The 19,423-nt window shown below is 45.2% G+C and overlaps 2 protein-coding genes across 3 annotated transcripts in view; one reads left to right on the forward strand and one right to left on the reverse strand.

Annotated features, from left to right (window-relative positions):
- Nucleotides 1-382: 382 nt before the first annotated feature.
- On the reverse strand, nt 383-17,380 carry Coq8 (ubiquinone biosynthesis protein COQ8, mitochondrial). The gene is made up of 12 exons (XM_077665916.1): nt 16,816-17,380; nt 15,876-16,307; nt 15,307-15,373; nt 12,858-13,064; nt 9,943-10,028; nt 8,181-8,321; nt 7,715-7,796; nt 5,996-6,089; nt 5,768-5,909; nt 4,304-4,411; nt 3,064-3,216; nt 383-1,867 (listed from the first exon to the last, which is right to left on the reverse strand). The coding sequence occupies exons 1-12, from the start codon at nt 17,011-17,013 to the stop codon at nt 1,592-1,594; spliced, it is 1,986 nt and encodes a 661-aa protein (XP_077522042.1). The 5' UTR covers nt 17,014-17,380; the 3' UTR covers nt 383-1,591.
- Nucleotides 17,381-17,563: 183 nt separating this feature from the next.
- Nucleotides 17,564-19,423, forward strand: part of Atg2 (Autophagy-related 2) — an 85,137-nt gene continuing 83,277 nt past the window's right edge. The window contains exon 1 of one of the 2 annotated variants that reach the window (XM_077665917.1): nt 17,564-17,872. In XM_077665917.1, coding sequence (XP_077522043.1) covers nt 17,708-17,872 — 165 coding nt within the window. In that variant the 5' untranslated portion in view covers nt 17,564-17,707. The remainder of the gene's footprint in view (nt 17,873-19,423) is intronic. The other variant, XM_077665918.1, reaches the window with a different exon arrangement.

Here is a 19,423-nt window from a genome sequence, read left to right on the forward strand (position 1 = left end):
AAGAAATAAAGACGTTTGTAATCAATCAATCAATCTGCAGATCTCATGGCAGAGCCATTTTTCTTTTCTATTTCTTAAATGATCAGTCTATGTCTAAGAGATTGTTCACTGGCTCTACCCACTATCAACGTGATCAATTCCTAGTTAGTGCTGGTGTTGTGAAATGCACGTGTGGAATTGTATGTACAAAGCCAAAGCCTTTTGACACAGTATTCCAAACACCTGCTGGCACAGACTTTGTATGGCCTGGTGTGGTTTGCAAAGGCAGAAACAAGAGATCATCAACAGCTGTGATTACCATCGCACCTGCACTTGTTAAGTTGCCTTTTTTTTTTTTTAGCACAAGCGAATTTTTATTACCGAGCTGTTTTTTTTTTGTGTGTCAAATTTAGGGCATGGCTTTCAGTGTGGAAATTTCTCTGCACTTAATGTTGCCTGCACCTCTAAAGAGATGGGTTCTACACTGCAAGGCAGGCTTGCGAGGATCTGATTTTGCAATTCATGGATTTAGGTAAAAAGCATTTCGATCTAGAAACTCATAGGTAGTCAGTGAGTCTGTTTACCAGTACTATATTGATCTGATGGCTTGCGAGAGAGCTGCTTTATTAGTTGCAGGCAGGAAAAATAAATGTAGCCTGAAGATGTGGTTACGGATCAGCGTCCTACACTGAAAATAACTCTGCTGGCGGGGTTTAGGGTTGGAAGAAGTAATATACAGTTGCTTGCATTGTATATATATATTTTTTCGGAGTAACTGTTTCTAAGTTATTTCATCATTCCCTCAACAAGTGCGTTTCCCAGCCGATTGGACAGAAACAGCTTGGCTGGAGAGTGCAAGGCTGACCGTACTGTCCGGAGTCCACTGTACCTTCAGGCAAGCATTGTAGGAAAAAAAAAATTGAATAAAAATCTGCTAAGGAACACAGTGGCAGTCTTGGGTGCTTTTGCCTTTATTGTAATGGCTGCAGTGTCAAAGAACATCGCTGCCTTCCACCCTTTCCACAAATGCAAAAATTTCTAAATAAAATAAAAACCAGCTAGTTCTTTTGATCACTGGTGTGACACTACTATTCACCATGCTCACCGGTTCCTCATATAGTGGTTCAAAAAGTTAAGTATAGCTAGGAATTCTTGTCTTGGGCTGTAAATGGCAGCTCATGTTGCTTTTGAAGCACGAAGGCGACACTCTGACAAACGTATCTGCAGTGCTGTTCCAGCTGAATGTAATGCCCAGTACGTTTATAAAACTACAACTAACCACTTAACTACTTGATTGACTGACTAGTTGGTGTGTTATTTGAAGCTTAACCACATCTGTGCGATTTCTACATGGAGCATTCGGCTGTGCTAAAGCTGCGAAACTTTTCTTCAACTTGCAACAAATCTTGCTGGAACACCCCGACTTAGACTGATAATGTACTTGCAGAAAAGTACACCTGTAACTTCAAAAATGAAACTACATTTAAGTTATGGCCAGTAACTGATTAGCAGCAAATGCCAATTTGCCTTGACAAGTTCCAAGCGCCTTGTGCCTGAGAGGAGTGCCCTGGCACACTACAAACACATCATATCCACAATAACGTACGCTAGCTCAGCTGCTGAAGCGGTATCGCGCATATGTGTCGTCGAACAGCTTCTTGCAGTTAATGTTGGCGCGAAGCTTGGCGCACAGAAGAAATATCCCTGAGAGCTTCCGGTGCAGCGAGTAGGTCTCTTCGGGAGGCGGTGTCAGCCGGTGCTGGAGCATGACGGGCACCAGGCTTTGGATGCGGCGCGTCGTGTCCTGTTTTCCAAAGTCGAAATCGCCGTCCTTCGAGAAGGCCTCGCCCAGGATCATGACGGCGTCGACGTGTGCCTGCTGCATCACCTGCAATTGTTGCGAGAATATAGTCGTAGTGTTAGGTGCACATGCGAGTTGTACTTTGGGACAATCCCTTTTACAGAGATGTGGTCAAAACACGGAACTTCAAATAACGCCGCGCATCGATTTTGGTGCACTGCACAATCTAGGGCTGGCTAATTAAACATACATAAATTTTGGTCAACTGTGATTTGTCATGGCTGCAGTCTAGTGCTCATTTGTCTTGTTTGTTCATCTTTACAACATGCACCGCAAACCGTGCGTTTCGTTGTTTGTGTGTACTTTGGCTGCATATGACCTCCAGTGTGTGCCCCTAGGCCGGAACAGTAAATTGGATATGATGAGAGGAAATGGGAAGCATGCAGACTTTCTGTTGAGCGGGACTAGTAGCACACTGATGCTGACATAATGAACAGTCTGCACCAAGTTCCCATCAAATCAGTCAAACAGATGGCTTTGTGCAAACCATGACTGTTTCTACTTTGGCACTACTCAAGAGCACTAGTCTTATCACTACTGTGTAACATCGTCCACACACTTGTTTAGAGTGCTTGAACAACGTGCTCTGTTGTCCATTTATGAAAATCGCCAATGCCTGGTGGGCTCGATACCGCTTTCAAAGACATGAAGATTTAAACATGACTCATGGGAATGTGCATGTGGGATAATGTCAAGCTTCGAGCCCTCGGCCACTCGGACATGACGGAAGTGTACACCCTGGTGCACTACTTTGCTTTAGAGAGGTATGTGGACGACTGTGTATGTCAAGACCTGGGAAAGAAAATGGCTGCCCCAGGTTACTGTTGCCAAGACAGTGGGTGCTAACCTTACAAAACCTCGTTTACAACCTTTTAAACACATATCAATGCACACGCTGCTGTGCACACGTGAGCTTCAATTGTTGAAAATTTTTTTCTGAATGCTGATGCACAATGTTGCTGATGCTTACTTTACCAAATACACAAGTTTTCAATAGCGACACTCTGAACGCAGAAAGAAGAGTACGACTAACCTGCCTATTGTGCTAGAAACATTATACTGCGGCAGCCTATTCCGGCAATGCTGAAAGGAAGAATGCAGTATATTCTGAAAAATCCTCAGCTAATAGAAACGGTAGAGATTCATGCACACCAGATGAAAAAAATGGCCCGCTTGAATCTAGGCTAGCTCTCCCAACAAACCAAGCCAAGGAAAAGAGCTACCTTAGCCTCGTAGCCAGTGAGAAAGCCCAGGTCCCTCGAGTGTGCCAGCACTTTGTCTTCATCACGGTCAGCTGCTGCCTTGATGACCCGCATGTACTTGTCCACAAAGATCTTGTCATACTCTCGGCATGCACCAAAGTCCAGCAGCATGAGCTGTGTTGCAAAGTGCAGTCTGTCAGCACCTTGGAAATGTCACACTTTCTTGCACGCTCACTGAACAACAGTGCTGTTTTACGTGGCAAAGTGAAGTGGGTCCCTCAACAAATAACAAACCGAGGATTTTTATACAGCATGGTATGCTTAGATGTGCTGAAGAATGAAATTTGAGGTAAGTGAAAGCTTAACTTTGCATCGAAGCTCCAGATCTGTATGCTCTTATGACCATCAAGCTTGTCCTAAGGCAGTTCGTGAATGATGAAGGTGGCAGCATGTAGCTCGCTCTTAAATTTAAGACACGCTAAGTTTAGAATGAAATTTCAGCACTTTCCACAGTCATAAGTATAGCATTGGTCTTTCACATTGCCTAGTCATTTTGTTGATTTACAAGAACCTAGATGCTTGTCTGGACAGCTTCAACACCTTTCTGTATATACATCCATAGCTTAGTTGCGTTAAAGTTTTGCACAAGGATCATAACTTTCTGTCTGTTTCATTTGAAAATACAAAGATAGGTAATATATATATATGGCAGATATTAGATTTGTGAAAACTTCCTTGGGAGCCTGAAGTGCCTCTATTAATTAATACCCAAAGCAAGCAGTCAAGGTAACTTAGCTTGTAACACATCCATTACAAGATGCTGCTATCAGGTTGCCTATGGATAGAAATACAATTTTCGCCTAGCTACATTCAGTTATATTGCATATTCATCAGCCAGCAAACGTCGACACAGTGCAGCACTCTAAAGGAATAGCACATAACAGTGTTCATGTCTGATTCCAGCCTTGTAGTACTCGTGTAAAGTTAACGGAAGTTGTGTACTAAGAGACACCGAAAAGCATACATGCTGGCATTGCGGAAAACATCAACACAGAACCAAGCAAACCTGCTAGTGCGACATAGACTTTTTTCATTTCACACTTAAAGCATAGCCATGTGGCTGCAGGGGAAAGCTATACAGCTTTCTCAGAATCTTCGCAGTTAAGGAAAAATTCGTCCTGCTCGGGGGTTCACTTCGGGTTCACACTTTTCTGGGCACCAGCATTTGCAGTGGGTGGGCCGAAAGATGTGCTATGCTCACCTGGTCGCTGTCCCCGTTGTAGAAGAAATTTGACCAGTTGGGATCTGTTTGCATAAAGTTGAAATCGTACAGCTCCAGCAGGCACAACTTCAAAAGGTTGTAACTTATCTGTGGGGAGAAAAGCCACACTGTGCGTCACATCTCCAAGTAGTGTACACCGGTAATCTAATTTTTTTTTTGTACTGGCGCGGGTTCAACATTTGTCCATGTCATGGGTTGTTGACATTTTAACCCACATGTAAAGGCATTTATAACAGCCTGGCATGGACAATCATATAGTGCATAGGAGAGGGGTAGGACACTTAAAGGGACACTTAGGAGAAATTGATGATGGCCTGTATCAACAGATTATCACGTTCTAACGATGACACCAGAGACTATTTTCACTGAAAGCAGGGCTTTTGTAAGCTAGAAAAGATCAGAAAATCAAATACACGACTCCCCACCACTGGCCGTTTTTGTAAGGAAACTGCCGTGCGTCAAGATCGTTTTAGAGCGCAGCTCTTAAGTGCCCACTCGTGGGTTGAACGGTGGCATCCAGCGGCCTCAGCACTGTAACCGGCATAGCGAATGAGGGGCACAGCGGAGGAAGGAAGAGAATGAACGCATAGCATACAGGAGGATAAAAGTACAGCGATAATGAAGAGATCGCGAGCAGGAAAGCGGAGGATAAGGATACAGCGGCAGCGTGAAGACTAGCTCCGCGGCGACGATCCGCTAAACGATGACCCCAGAGTAGCGCGCGCCATCGTCAGTTCGGTGATGACATCATAGGTAAGGTATGCGACGAGTGTGCTGTGAGGAGTATGAGTTGTTGCTGCCGCTCGACCAGAGATGGCGCCAGAGTGATACACACCATCGTGCAGCTAAAGATACCTAAAGAGCAGCGCCGAAATTTCACATTACTGATCACCGTAATCGTCGGCCAATTTTTTTTTAGTGTAGATACCTCAGACTAGTATACACCAATCAAGAGTTTCTGAGTCGAATGGTGGGAAAACATTGTTTCATTTTGAAATTCAATTTTTGAAGAATTAATTTTTACTAAAAACAAAAACTGGATGAAGTTTTCGTTAGTGTCACCTGAGAGTGTATGTGTGTGCTTGGGAGTGCTATGTGTGGCTTACTCCGTATACACAATAACTAAACAGTCACTACTTCTTTCATTTATCGTCTCTTGTTCTACGTTTTTTTTTATCCTGTCTCTCACTATACCCTATACCTTTTACACCTGTGGCTGACATGGTCCCCTTTTCCTTTTATTTTTTCTCAAATACAACACTACCACCATCACCTGACCCATGTTCTACATGATGTATGCAGCCAAAACAACTCTAAAGCCATCAGAACATGATAAGCATTGCCACAACCTTGACTTCCATGTACAGAAAGAAAGGAAAATTCTGTACATTTCCTTGGACTAGGTAAAAATCGACAGACAGTATACAGCCGTCCACCACTTACCTTGTTCCTCAGTTCTTGCGGAGCGTCGACGAGCTTGTCGACGGGTGTTCCGGTGATGAGCTCCGTCGTGTAAACTTGGCCCGTCGATAGTTCGTCGATGACATCCGGGACGTAGTACTCGGAGTATGGCTTCACCAGCTCCCTGACGATAAATCACGACAAAGGAAAGCATTCCGACACTGCGTCTTCTTTTAGCTATGCCAAAGGAAGGACAAGCAAAGCACATACTTGAACTTCTTGGCGCACTGAGCCTCCCGCACGTAGTCCACCTCCCAGGCGAGTTCACGGCGAGCCACAGCTACGACATTGTCAATGTACATGCCTGAAACAGTACCACACTAGCGATGAAGGGGGTCACTACGACACCAGACCTCATGGGTACGAGGTATTCCGCCTTGAAAACATGAACCAACTAGCCCTCAAACAAATTCTGCTGAAAAGGTGTTACTAGCTCCAGCACAGCCTCTGGCTACAGGTTAGAGAGACACCGAGGGCAACTCCATCCAAGCTTTGTTGGTTGCAAAAACCGCTTCTCTGGTTCCTTCTGGCTATGTTCATGTCTTAAAAAAATTTCCGCTGAGAAAATTAAAAATTTTTCCTCAAACTTAAAAATTTTTCCAACACTCAATTCAAAATTGTGATGCCCATAAAAAAAGAGACTCCAAGGTCACCCTTTGAACGTGAATGGCAGTGCTCCTCGACCTCGGTGATCGACGCACAAAAGTGGGCCTGGATGCACTGTGGTCTGCTTAAAAAAAATGGGCAGGTAGCGACACCTATATTTCATTCTTTTAAATTCTCCAGCTTATAAAAGTTCTGTTTTAAGTGAAAGTAGCACCTTTGTCATTAGAGTGCAGGAATCTATTGCTACAGGCCAAGTTCTCCTTGTCCTCATCGTCATCATCATCGTCAGCCTGACTACGGCCACTGCAGCACAAAACCCTCTAAGGACTTTATCCTCAGTGGCACTTAAGGAAAGACGCTGGTCTTAAAATGAAAATTTTTATTAATAAAGATACTGTAATGGAATCAGGTGTGTATATCTTCTTCCTGTTTCCAAAAATATATTTAGTTTTAGTACATCTCTATTAGTTCTCATATTATGACAAATGAACTGAAGCCTAATTAGTTTCTTACGGGTCATTAAGACACTTTCCCTCAGTATTTTTTGGTTGTGATTGAAATGCAGCTGTAGCTAGAGACCTGCCATCTGGAGATATGCTAATTTTATTGTTGTTGAGGTATATCGTCATATAAAAATGTTCAGTTATGTGCAAGCACCATAATTATGAAATATAACTAGGTGACATTATGGTTCACAAAATTAGATATGCTCGGCTCAGCCATAAGAAATAGCATAGCTCCATAGTTTAGTTCTTTCTGAACTGAACGGTATAAGGCGAGCTGAAATTGCACCATAAAAACAAAATGGAAAGTTCCTTGAGACGTCATGTTGGCAAAAAAACATGAATCTAAGAAAATCCCATTTCCATCGTGTGCGCCAGCTATTCAGAGGTCGTTGTAGAGGTCTCAGGAAATGGCAGAATGCGGACGTTATAAAAGGATTACACAATAGTGAGCAATAACAGGATGTAGGGGAGAGCGCCAGCTTTTGAACAAAACAAAGATGGCGGCCATCGGGGACGTGGTCGTGGGAAGCGACGGACGCAAAGTTCTGCCGCGTTTTGCTATGAAATCACCATTTCCGCACTTCGGAGGAGCGAAATATATGAATTTTTTAGTAGTCTGAGGTCGAATTAGGTCTTGAAACTTTGTAGGCAGGAACTTTAGAATGTATTGAACACAAATATGCAATTTTTTCAAAATCGAAATTTTTGCAATTTTTGACCATTTCATGATACAGCAGGGGGACTATGCCACATTGACGTAGTAGTCGATGCATGCCATGGTAAAATTCCCTTATGACTTAGGCACTGTACTTCTCACCTTTTGGGATTATGTCCCAGTACTTGAGGATGGCCATGAGGTTGTTGATGTCACTGTTGATACCCATGGCAACACCAGGATACTGCACACAGACAGCACCCTCACTTTCAAACTATGACACGTCCTTCTCTCCTTAATGAAACTGCAGTAAAAGTGAGCAATGAAGAGGCAAATGCACATGTGAAAAATTACCGGCTCATAGTGTGAATGAAAAAACCTGGAGTGACGCGATAGCTACAGCTGGCCGAGTGGAACTTGGTCACGTGACCAACCACGTAACGAACCACGTGATCATCCACAGCGCCACGCCGCCGGCAGCTGCTCCGCATCACGTGACAGCGTGGCGGCGCCGCCATGCCGAAGGCTCGGAATGCTACCGTAATGTAGCTATTGCTACAAAACAACCACCCAACCTTAGGATGGACTCACACGATCGCTCTAGCTGTTATGACATAAATGTGTATACCTGAATCTTGACGGCCACTGCCCTGCCATCATGCAGCGTGGCAAGGTGAACCTGGCCAATGGAGGCTGCAGCAAATGGCTTGCGCTCAAACGAAGCCACTTTGGATTCCCAGTCGGATCCCAACTCCTGCGCCATCACCCTCTGGAAGATCACCACAAATGAGAACATGCTATTCAGAAAGCAGCACCTGTAGCTCGAAATGAGGTGTTATCAATTCTCTCTCACATTTCAAAGCTGCTCATTAACTGTTCAGATAAAACAGAACAAATGCTATTGTAGACACAGTCAAAGGCCACTGACTGTAGTAACTTTTAGAGACTGCTCCTTCCTTGTGGCAAGCAAAGGCAAGCAAAGAACTCAATTAAGAGGGGATACGGCTTTTCATAACCATCATCAGCACCCTTCCTGTGCGAGCTGCAGCCACCGTATCCTCGCAAACTTCTTAATCTCATCCGCCCACCTAACCATCTGCCACCCCTGCTACGCTTAGCTTCTCTTGGAATCCACTCCGATACCCCTAAGGACCAGCGGTTATCTTGCCTTGGTATTACATGCCTTGCACAAACCCATTTCTTCCTTTTGATTTTAGGATGTCATTAACCCGCGTTTGATCCCTCACCCATTCCGCCCGCTTCCGGTCTCTTAACGTTACTCCTATCATTTTTCTTGCCATAGCTTGCTGCGCTGTCCTTAACTTTCGTTGAACCCTTTTGATTAGCTTCCACATTTCTGCCCCAGAGGTGAGCACCGGTAAGATACAGCTGTAATAGATTTTTCTCGACATTTTTAAACCCCCCAAAAAATTTCCAAGAAATTGAATTTTTGATAACTGTTGCATCCGCTTGTATACCTAGTTTTTTTTATCCCGTCCTGAAGTTTCAATCCTGAAACTCACCGGAAAGTACGGTAAAAAAATTGTTTCGTGAACTGCAGTGGCTGTGCATTGCGGGGGAATGCACGAACAATGAGCATTTTTCTCTGTTATGGTTTTCTGCCTAGATACTCGCCTTGCGGAGCAGATTTCCTCACAAGTGTTTTAGCCATTTTGATTCCCTTTGTTTCCTTGCACATTTAAGGCCATAGTGCAGGTCGGATCATTCTATGTTTTTCAAATTTGTGAATTTAAAATTTCTTGTAAGAAATTTTCTTCTCACTCTAGATATGCCAATAGATACTGAATCTCAAAAACTTCACGACCAAAATTTTCCATTTGCAAAAAACAATTTTAAGAATGTCTTGACCTGTAGCACGCCAGTAAGACCGCAAGGAATGTTCAACGAGCCTTCTGACACACTTTCTTAACTGTGCAGCCTTCTCACAAGGTTCAGGGGAAAAATATATATTTTCTGGAGATATAACAGTGAAATTTCGTGACAGAAGTCATAAAGTTATTTCTAATATGCTCAAAAAATTTCATGCCAATACATCAAGAAATGAAAAAATTTTTGCTGGAAGCCGTGTCGCCCCTTAAGTTGAAACTTCCAAACACAGTAAGTGTTCACAAAATTTTGACAAACAAGAACAAAATAAATTTTTTGTTGAAAGAATTGTAGTACGGTACTGAACTTTAAAAAAGATGTCACTTATCTCAGTGCTTTCGCCCAGCAATCAGTAGAGCAGAACGTCTGCTCGCATGCTTAAAAAAAGAAGTCGTAGCAAGAAGCCAGTCAAGGCAGTTGTAGCAGTAAAATGTTGCAATAATTTCCAAACTGCATGAAAAAGCACATTTATTCCCATGAGCAGTGAGGGTCTCTGAACTCACCTCCATTTGCCATTCTGGCATGAAGTCCGCTGAGTGCCTGACTCGCTCAAATATGGCCTGCATTTGCGGACTGATCAGAGTGTTATCTGCAAAAAAAAAAATAAAAGGAAAACTGGAATAAATTAATCATATGCTGGCGGGTTTTTACGCAACAAGGGCATATCCTGGTCAGACCTTGCATACACTGTAATGCACGCCTTGTGTTTTATGGAATTTAAAAGAACTGCATCACTAAATAAAGTCTTTGATTTGATTAAATCAGCTTCCTGCTCCCAGCAGGCAATTACTCCAAAGCTCCCTGCGCTTCATCATCAGACTATTCGTAATTTTGATTTACCATAAGTACACATTCAGTCATGCATGGTATTTAACTAAATGCACATTGTAAGAAGATGTTGTATGCCTCTGAAGGCACAAATAACCGCAGCATGGAGAAGCCAAGGAGAAAGAACTGCTAGATCTGCAGCTGCAAAGTTTTATGTGTGTGTTTGTGGGAACACAAAGACTTCAGCAGTGCATTTTGATTTAACACTGACCAGGATATTAAAGCTATGACGGAGGCTGTCGGGAAGGGCACCACAGCATATTAGTGCAAATGCACTACTTCATAGGGTCAAACCCAACCAAGAATCTTGCAGTGTCCCTGACCTTGAGAATGAATAAATAAAGCAAATATGGCCACGACTGGGTTTCGAATCAGCGGAAGCGCGAACAGATCAGCTTCGCTGGCCACTGCACAAGAGCGCTACGCTTTCGGCGCTGCAGATCACGCCTTGTGTTAAACTACAACACACTCTCACGCTGAGCACTGTGCATTGTCGTCTTCATCAACTTCCATCTGAGGTGCGAACGGATCAGACCAAACGATCAGAGCTTAACCTGAGCCTAATATTGTCGCTAGACGTGCTGACGACCGAGCAAAGCAAAACCATGAGCCGATTAGGATAAACACATGCTTTCGCACATCTACTCGGCTTAACTATGCTAAAATCTTACCACTTTTTTACCACCTGGGCTTAACAGCAGGCCTAGAAGATAATTCTGGCTTGGGAACGGATTAGCGTGAAGCCAATCAGCTGATCGGAAACAGAGGAACACTAACCCCTACCCTCCTCCAGAGTGCCTTTGGCTGATTGTGCATCAAAGTTTCAGGAAAAGGAGAAACTTTCCCCAGGAAATAACTATGGACAGCAGACATAAAAAACTTAGAGGACACTTAACCTATCCTTATGAGTACAATGTGACAGCATTCGAGATCCCTCCCATGCAAACACTCCTCCTTTTTCATAGATTCATAGATTGCGGGGAGTCCTCATACCACTCCTGGTGCACCGGTTAAGCGATGTGACACTGCCCCGGCAGGTGGCTACTTCGAACATTGCCATCGATGGGGCTTGCGAGACTCAGGTTGCCCGTACCGAGCTCCTGTAAAACTCAATTTTGCAGACAGTTTTTTTGGGAGGCTGTCTGTCTCACAACCAATAAGCTGATGCACAGTGCCACGGTGGGCAGGCGGCAAATGCACTGAATTTATATGAATTAATTTCACTGCCAACAGTCCTAGCGGACTGCCTGCTTTTTTGCAACATAGACGGACGGATGCCGGCTCTTCTCGTGAATAGGACCTCGATTGCTACTTACTGTGTTAATATTGTCACGGACTAGAAGACAACAAAGTGGGCAGTGGCGCGGTGCAGAGCACTCGTGCTAGGCCCACTGCCTTTAAATCATTACATTGTCATCTGTCATGTAGTCCTATCTTCACCAGCTTGCCATCACGTAACATTTGGTGTTGGGTGCAGGTCATTGATCTCCATCCTGGTCCTGGAGCTTCGGCGTCCTGCGTGTGCCGTGGTCATCAGTTGTGTGTACCTGTCCGCTCCGCCCGGCTGTGCCCAGCCCGCCAGACCAGAACCGTCCACGCCATTCAACCCGGCCCCATCCCCTGCCCCGACTAGAAGACACGACAACTTGACGACGTCACCACAACTCGAATCTATGACCCCACCGACCCTAGAAGCCGCCAACATATTTGAACACAGCCCCTGCCCATGCCATTTGGTGCGTTCACGGGCCTCGGCCGTCGGCTCAAGGTGACCTAGCTGCGGCCCGGACGCTACATGGACCAGCGCTCATCTGCTCATCTCTTTCATCATGATGGCAAGCCCTGCATCTTTTTCGCTTCTGTGTTCATCCCTCCTGTCACAGCCATCGTCACGTCCTGTGTTTCATCTTCACTGCCGTTCTTCTAGTTAGCACGATCGGGACGATCGCTCGGCAGCCCCGCGTAGTGTCACGGCCTAGAAGACAACAAAGCGGGCAGTGGCGCAGCGCGGAGCGCTCGCGCTGGGCCCATCGCCATTAAATCATTCCATCGTCATCTGTCATGTAGTCCTATCTTCACTGGCTTGCCGTCACATAACAATATTCATGTGAAAACAGCATGTACAAAGCTACAGTAGCTACATGCTGATGCCGCAAAAGGTAACTTTCACAATTACAGACTGCTGACAGCACAAAAATTACGATGACCATGAAAAGCAGCCAGCCATAACAACCACATCTTAAGAAGGTGAAACGAACATAGCATCGAAATGTGTCGGAGAAGCTCCATACGTCTAGAACAAGCTAGCACTGCACATGCTTCTTGCAAGAACGTGTCCTTGTGGTCACCTATGCAGCTATTACAGCTGCATTTCACAGTATTTCAAGGATAGCTTCATCTTTGAACACCACATTCATGCAGCGCCTTTTCATGGAACTGGAAACTTGAACACCACTTGTTACACTTGCTATCATCGTGGCTCAAGGAGTTGTAGCCAAACATGGAACCAATGTCATGTGTTTTGGTTTGTTGCCAACTAATCTTATTCTGTTTCTGTGATCCCACCCATTTTACTCAGGACAGAACTTGCCTTGGATGCTGAGGATTTGGCCGATCTTGAGTGCAGCCCCTCGGACCTTGCACAGCGTGTCGACGATGCGGTTGATGTTGGCCTGGGTCAGGAACGGGTTGTCGCCACCGAGCACTGCTGAGCCGATGTCCTGCTTGGGGTCTGCGACGCCGAGGGTTCGCCGGGTCATCTCAGCGAGCGCTCCCAAGCCCAGGCCAGCAGCGAGACCTGCTCAATGATATGTGGAATGTGGGGTTTAACGTCTCAAAGCGATACACTGGCTATGAGGGACACTGTAGTGGAGGGCTCCATATTAATTTAGACCACCTGTGGTTCTTTAATGTGTGCTGACACTGTACAGCACACAGGTGCAGTTTGCCTCTATCTAAATACAGCCACTGCGGCCGGGATTCGATCCCATGATCTTGGATTTGTACATGAGACAAGCACACAGGACAAGTTTGTCGCTAAACATGCTGACAGCTCACCGATTGTTTCAGTCAGCACTTTCAAGACTTCCTAAATATAGAGCGGTTTGAATTAGAAAGAAGATATTTTTGCAAACAAACTGTCAGCCACTGTACATATCAGTTACTTAGAAAAACATACTTATTAGGTAAATTTACTAATTAACCTTTCAGCTGCCATGGTGACTCAGTGGTTACCGTGCTCACTTGCTGAACCGAAAAATGCAGCTTCGATCCTGGCCGTGGCGATAGCATGCGATGGAGGCGAAATTCAAGAGGCTCATGTACTGTGCAATGTCAGTGCACATTAAAGAGCCCAAGCAGGTGTCTCAAAAATTATCCGGAGCCCTCCACTACGGCGTCCTTCATCGCCTGAGTTGCTTTGAGACGTTAAAAATACATAAACCGGACTAATTAATGTTTCATCAATTGTTCTCACAAATGATGGCCATGTAGTTGCCAGTGACAACCCTTTTAAACTATGAAGTGAAATAAAGCACATGCCATGGTACAACAGCATCGGCAGTTCGAATTGGGCGACATAGACGTTGCAAGACTTCACCAGAAGATACTGCACTTACTGAACTTCTGGCATGCCTCACACATTTTTCAGTTTTCTGCAGCGAAAAACATCCCACCCCCTCACACTGCAAGGCTTTAGGGAATTACTTTCTTTTTCATTCAAAACTGATATGGCATCATCTTGAGGCAGAACTTAAGTGTCCCCTCCAATTTTTTTATTGTTTATTTTACTGGTCTAGCATTACTAACATGTAATACTTCTCACTCAGTGCAAAGGGAGTGGGGAGAGAGGTAGTGAGTGGAGTGGGTGAGCGAGAGAATGAGTGGGTGAGTGATTGAGCAAGCGAATATGGAAAAGAAAGGCAACACAAGTACATGGACGGTGTTCTTGGAAAAGAGGACCAAAATAAAGCACCTCCGTCAACAATGGGTGCCAATCTACAATTAACAAGCTGATAAGCACACGAATGAGGACAGGAAAACAAGGCTACAAGACACACGTGCACAAAGACACAGGTGTTGAGATTCGCCCCTGTGTGTGCACATTGTGTGAGAGCATTGTGTGTGCACAGCTTTGTGCTGTGTGTGTCCTGTTACTTTAAGCCACCACAATGAGGAAGTGAGGACAAGTGTTGCACACCAAATAATTTGCTAAGTTTATAAAAATAATAAAGAAAAAAAAAGACCAGTATTCTTATTCATGACACGTGCGACTGTGACACTCAACGCCAAGGGATGAACGATGTGGAATAAGTTTACTTTGAGTCCATTCTGCGCAACTGCCCTACTCCTCATAGCCTCTCTGCAATACATAGTGCATTTCTGTAACTACGCTTAATAACAAAGATGTAACGCAGTACTTGGTTACTTTTGTGATGAGAGCATGTTCTGTGGCGTTGTCAAACTGTTTTAAGATTGAAATTCTTACCATGCATTTTTGGACCACAACTCTGCTTTCAGCCATTTATACGCATAAATGGCTGAAAGCAGAGTTGTGGTTTATAACTGAGAGAGAGCTGACAAATATCAAGTCAGGCCAACAAATGTGAGGCAAAAGGCAGAGATGCAATGGGTGCTAATTTGCAAATCGCTTTTTAAAGTGAACACAGTTGAATCAATGCAACTCAACCATTGCACATGCTGGTTGGATGAGAAGGTTTGCTAAACTGGTAGCTCAAATTTCAATCTCCATCTTCTGTCCCATGTTTGTTTTTCTTCATATTAACTATCAATGCATGGAATAGAGACATCCAAGCTCATAACCAGCTAGTGAGCTTGCACAGCATTTGAGGACTATGTTACTTTTTGATGATGTCAGGACGGTGCGAAAACAACAAGGACCAAAGAAGCACACGAACACAACAGGACAGGCGCCTGTTGTGTTCGTGTCTCTTTTGTTCTTGTTGTTTTCGCGCCGTCCTGACATGATCAAAAAGCTATGCACCAACTAGCCCACCCAAAGTACTTCTTCACTATGTTACCTCCGTACGACATCAGCCTTCCAACCCTTGAAGAAGGCACTTTTGTGGCTTTGGAGTGTTCAGTCAGCTGTAAAAGAAAACAGCAGATTTTGAGTAAAATCATGTGACACAAAAAGAAAAAGCCACCAGATTAAACTGGTACTAGACATCTCCAAGAGAGCACGGCATGTAGCAGTAAATCTTGGTAGACATCAGCAACACAGCTACGCTTATTAGCGATGGCATACCTATTGTACTTGATGCATCAGTCAACATGTCCTATAATTAGTGTAAAGGGTTGCTGTTTACAGAAATGGAATAATGATTTGTGCTGGAACACTATTCATTTTGCATTATGTCGCATTATGAAACACAGCTGTCTTCTTGGTCTTGGCAGCATCATGCTGGCATGGGTGCAGAAACATTCCTCCACAGCATGTAATACGGGGCACATACTGTCAGATATTTAGTTCTTTACGTCAATAACAGCCACATAATGTACGAACAGTAAGTGCTTTCTTCAACCCAGTAATTTACTGATAGTGTTCTTCAAACAATTATGACAAGTACAAAGTGTAAAGGGGACCAACCATCGGTTTATGACTTGGGGTTGCATATCGCGGCTTTGGCGGTGTAGGTTCGGAAGGGAGTGGTGAAGGTTGTGGCTTCGGCTGAGTGAGTTCCTTCGGCTTTGTGACCAGGCTCGGTTGCACGGGTGGGGATGGTGCTGGCCTGTCTAGTACAGTTGAAGTGAAACCCACGCTTCCAGCCTGAGCGGATACTGCCTCTGCGCTACCAATATCTGTCCTGTCTGTCCTAGAAGTCTCTGGTGTCGCAGCTGGCGCGTAGCCAAGATGGGTTTCGTCTTCCAGGCCGTCCCACGATGGCTTCTTGGGCACAGCTGCTGTATAGGCGCCTTGACGTCGTTCTTGCTGCAGTGCATGTACTGAAAATTGCCTGATGCCCTCGGGTACCATGGACAGCCTCTGTACAGTCTCAGTGACAGCTTTCGCAGCTTCCAACTGTAAGAAACACATCCATAAATGTTATATGCGCACAAACATTGTTGAGCAGCTTTCCTAGCTATGACAAGTTCCCATGTCCTAAGCATTTGTTTCAAACAAAGCCAGGCATGCATTCTGGACATAACGCGCACTTTCGTGAATAGTTTCTGTTGTATCTTGGTGGCATACAGAATTAAGCCCTGCGTTGCAGATGTTAAGATATGTGTTGTATTTCGTGCGCATGCATAGAAACACAATTAAAACATGTTTCTCATGAATATTTGGTGTAGCAAGCAAACGTAGGATGGCACAAACTAGAAACTACGAGGAAAGAATCCTGGCGTTCATGGCGAGATGCAGGCAAGTTAAGTTGTATGACGCACTTTTAGCGAGCGCTAAGTGCAATCAACATCACGCAGTAACAAGCACTCGAGCCCTGGAAGCGCATGTACTACTGCTAACACCCTACTACTGCTGTTGCTACGCCCGCCACACGCTATGTAGTTGATCGAAGCACAAAGCTCACCCCTGCTTTCTGGGGATCCGTTACGGTGTTGCTGACCACTTCTTCGACGTCCATGGACACCCTTTTCGCCACAGTTCGGACGCTCGAGTTGTGCCATGACTGCCGAAGCTCGGATGCGCCGTGGTCGCACATCGCCTTGGCAACTTTTTCGGCGCCCTTCAGGACGAGTTTGAGATCGGTAAAGAAGTGATTCGCCATTGTGGTTTCACTCGAGGAAATCTGTATGGAGATTTATGTATAAAGGAAACAAACTTTCAGATTCAGTCGGCGCGTAGATACAAAGCTAAGTGATGGGCTTCGTACTGAAACACGCTGTGGCGTGTTTATGCTTGTGCGTAACTGAGCCGAAAACAACAGAATTTTCAGAGCACCGGAGCGTTCACGTCCAGCTTACAAGCAGGTTACCGAATGACGCTTTCAAAGAATTTCATGTAACGCATTCGAGCGGCGGGAATTTCATGGTGCAGTTATAAATATGTTTCGAATTATTAGCGCATCGTTCTTGACACCAATCGCGGCCTGTCCGGACCAGCCCGAGCCATCAAAACGTCTGCTCTAGAAATACGAAACTGCTGAAAATACTTTACGCTAATAATAAAATATGCTACGCTATTTTAGATCTAGAGAGTAATGCCAAAATTTCTGTAAGAACATTGAAAATGTTTTTTTTTTAATGAGAAGAGTTCTTAACGCTCATAACAAACCAGATAGACCGACTCACGTTTTGGCTTCAGGTGTCGCGGCCGTCGCGCGCCTGACGAAAATCTTGATGTCATGAGTGGTAGAGAATGGCGTGTTGTTGTTTACTGAATTTTGTTTCCGAGCACAGCTGATCTACCCTGCACTAGCCCTGCAATTATGCTAAGCTGAGCCAGGGGCATCCCGCAGCACGATGCCGTGGTTCACATTCTCCGACGGCATCAAGAAACGGACCTGTCGGTACCTCCTACAGCATTACGGAGGCCAGTTTCTGCTAGAGAAGCTCAGCCTCGACCAACTGTCCGTGGAGCTGTACAATGGCAAGGGCCGGATTACAGACGTCTCCCTCGATGTCAAGGTGATCGCCGGGCTCGTGGGGCTCGTCGCAACGTTTTTACAGCGCGTTGTCGCCGTTTGCAGAGCAGACGACGGTCGATAAGTCCACCTGGAAGCGCGCACGCATTGTGCTTCTCAACTGGCGCAAGCGCAACCCTGTGTGTCGTCCACTTTTTCATTGTGCTCGCAAGAGGCCCCCCCTCTTCGGACTTTGGCATGCGCTCAAACATTGTTGCGAGTGCTTCCCAACCCACGGGCCGTTTCTTCGCTTCGCGTCAGGCCGTGTACGGGCCCACACATGAGACAAAAAGTAACTCACGCAGGGGGATCGTCGAACAAAAGCGATTGCCAAATCATCCGCCCTAAACTCGGGACACGCTTTGGTTGGTCGATACCTGTCGACGGTCGCTCGGTACCTCGTGTTTTATTTCCGGCGTTCGATTCGATGAGCGGCCAACTTTGCAGTCGGGTGACGATTTTTTTCTGCCTGCTCGCGAGATACGAACCCCTCATCGAAAGTGTCCTAGCCGTAGCAACAACAGCGAGCGCACTGCAGCACGCGCTAAGAGAGAGTTTGTAAACTGTCAGCTGGCGAAATTGCGTCGCCACGTGAAATTGACGGAAAGAAAAACATTGCTGCTCGACTCGTTGTTGTTACGCGCGCAGTAGTTCAAGGGCTTCGCTGCGTGACACTTTTTATCGCATTGGTTCAAGGTTAGTGAGCGCCCCTTATCTTAACTCGCACCTATTTTTTCGGGTGTGTGCAGTTCTCTAGCGGAGATCGCGGCGAACCGTTTCTTTCGTGCTTCTTGGCATAGGTAGATGTGTGCGCGCCTGCTCGGTGTTGACATTGCTGCTGTATTTGTGCCGTCTTTACTGAGCTAATTATGTATCCTGTTTATCGCCCCGTGATCGGCCGAGATGAAAAGTTTCGGATCTTCCCCCGTGGTTTCTTTTAATGGCATAATAAGGGAGTAATTACCCATTGGCGTCCACCAAAAGGCAGCCATACGGATGCAAAGGAAAGCGTTTACCTTGCAGGAGGACCTTAATTGTTTAACGCTGTGATATACGCCTCCGCGCTTTAGCGCGTGCTTTGTGCTGCTCATGCCACGTTAGGAAGGCTGCAGCTGGTCAATAAAGTAAATGCATAAACAGGTGGAGGGGAAATTGTGCGGCACTGCCTTTTTGTTGTACATTGTCATTGTTTTATAACGTCACGCATCCTATTACTGACATATCTTGCCAGTAAACTGCTTTCAGATGTCGAGATATTCTCAGCAAGTTACAGGCAGGTTATGGCAAATGTTTAGCTCGTGGCACACACCAAGTTTTCGGGTATTATCTGGTGGCATGCACTCTTGTGTCACATTATCTGTGTTTGTCTCTGTGCTGCAGTGCAATCCTTGCCAGCATTGTGATGGTACTTCCTGTAGTGCTCGTCTTTAGTTTCTCCCTTGTCTTTATTTTTTTTTTTGCATAATTTTCACTGTGTGATATTTAGCAGTGCAGAGCTGTTCAGTGTTCTCTCTCTGACCTTCGTACTTTTTCTGGCAATGGGATTAGGGGTGAC

Source organism: Amblyomma americanum, chromosome 5, assembly GCF_052857255.1.
Source record: "Amblyomma americanum isolate KBUSLIRL-KWMA chromosome 5, ASM5285725v1, whole genome shotgun sequence".
Lineage (NCBI taxonomy): Eukaryota > Metazoa > Arthropoda > Arachnida > Ixodida > Ixodidae > Amblyomma > Amblyomma americanum.

What these genes read in the sequence shown, in the direction of transcription:
- Coq8 (XM_077665916.1), bottom strand. Translation starts at nt 17,013, where the DNA reads ATGGCGAATCACTTCTTTACCGATCTCAAACTCGTCCTGAAGGGCGCC. An exon ending in CCCCAAGTCATAAACCGATG is followed by an intron (nt 15,374 to 15,875) that starts GTTGGTCCCCTT and finishes TTTCTTTTACAG; the next exon opens with CTGACTGAACACTCCAAAGC. An exon ending in CAGTGGCCGTCAAGATTCAG is followed by an intron (nt 7,797 to 8,180) that starts GTATACACATTT and finishes GTCTGTGTGCAG; the next exon opens with TATCCTGGTGTTGCCATGGG.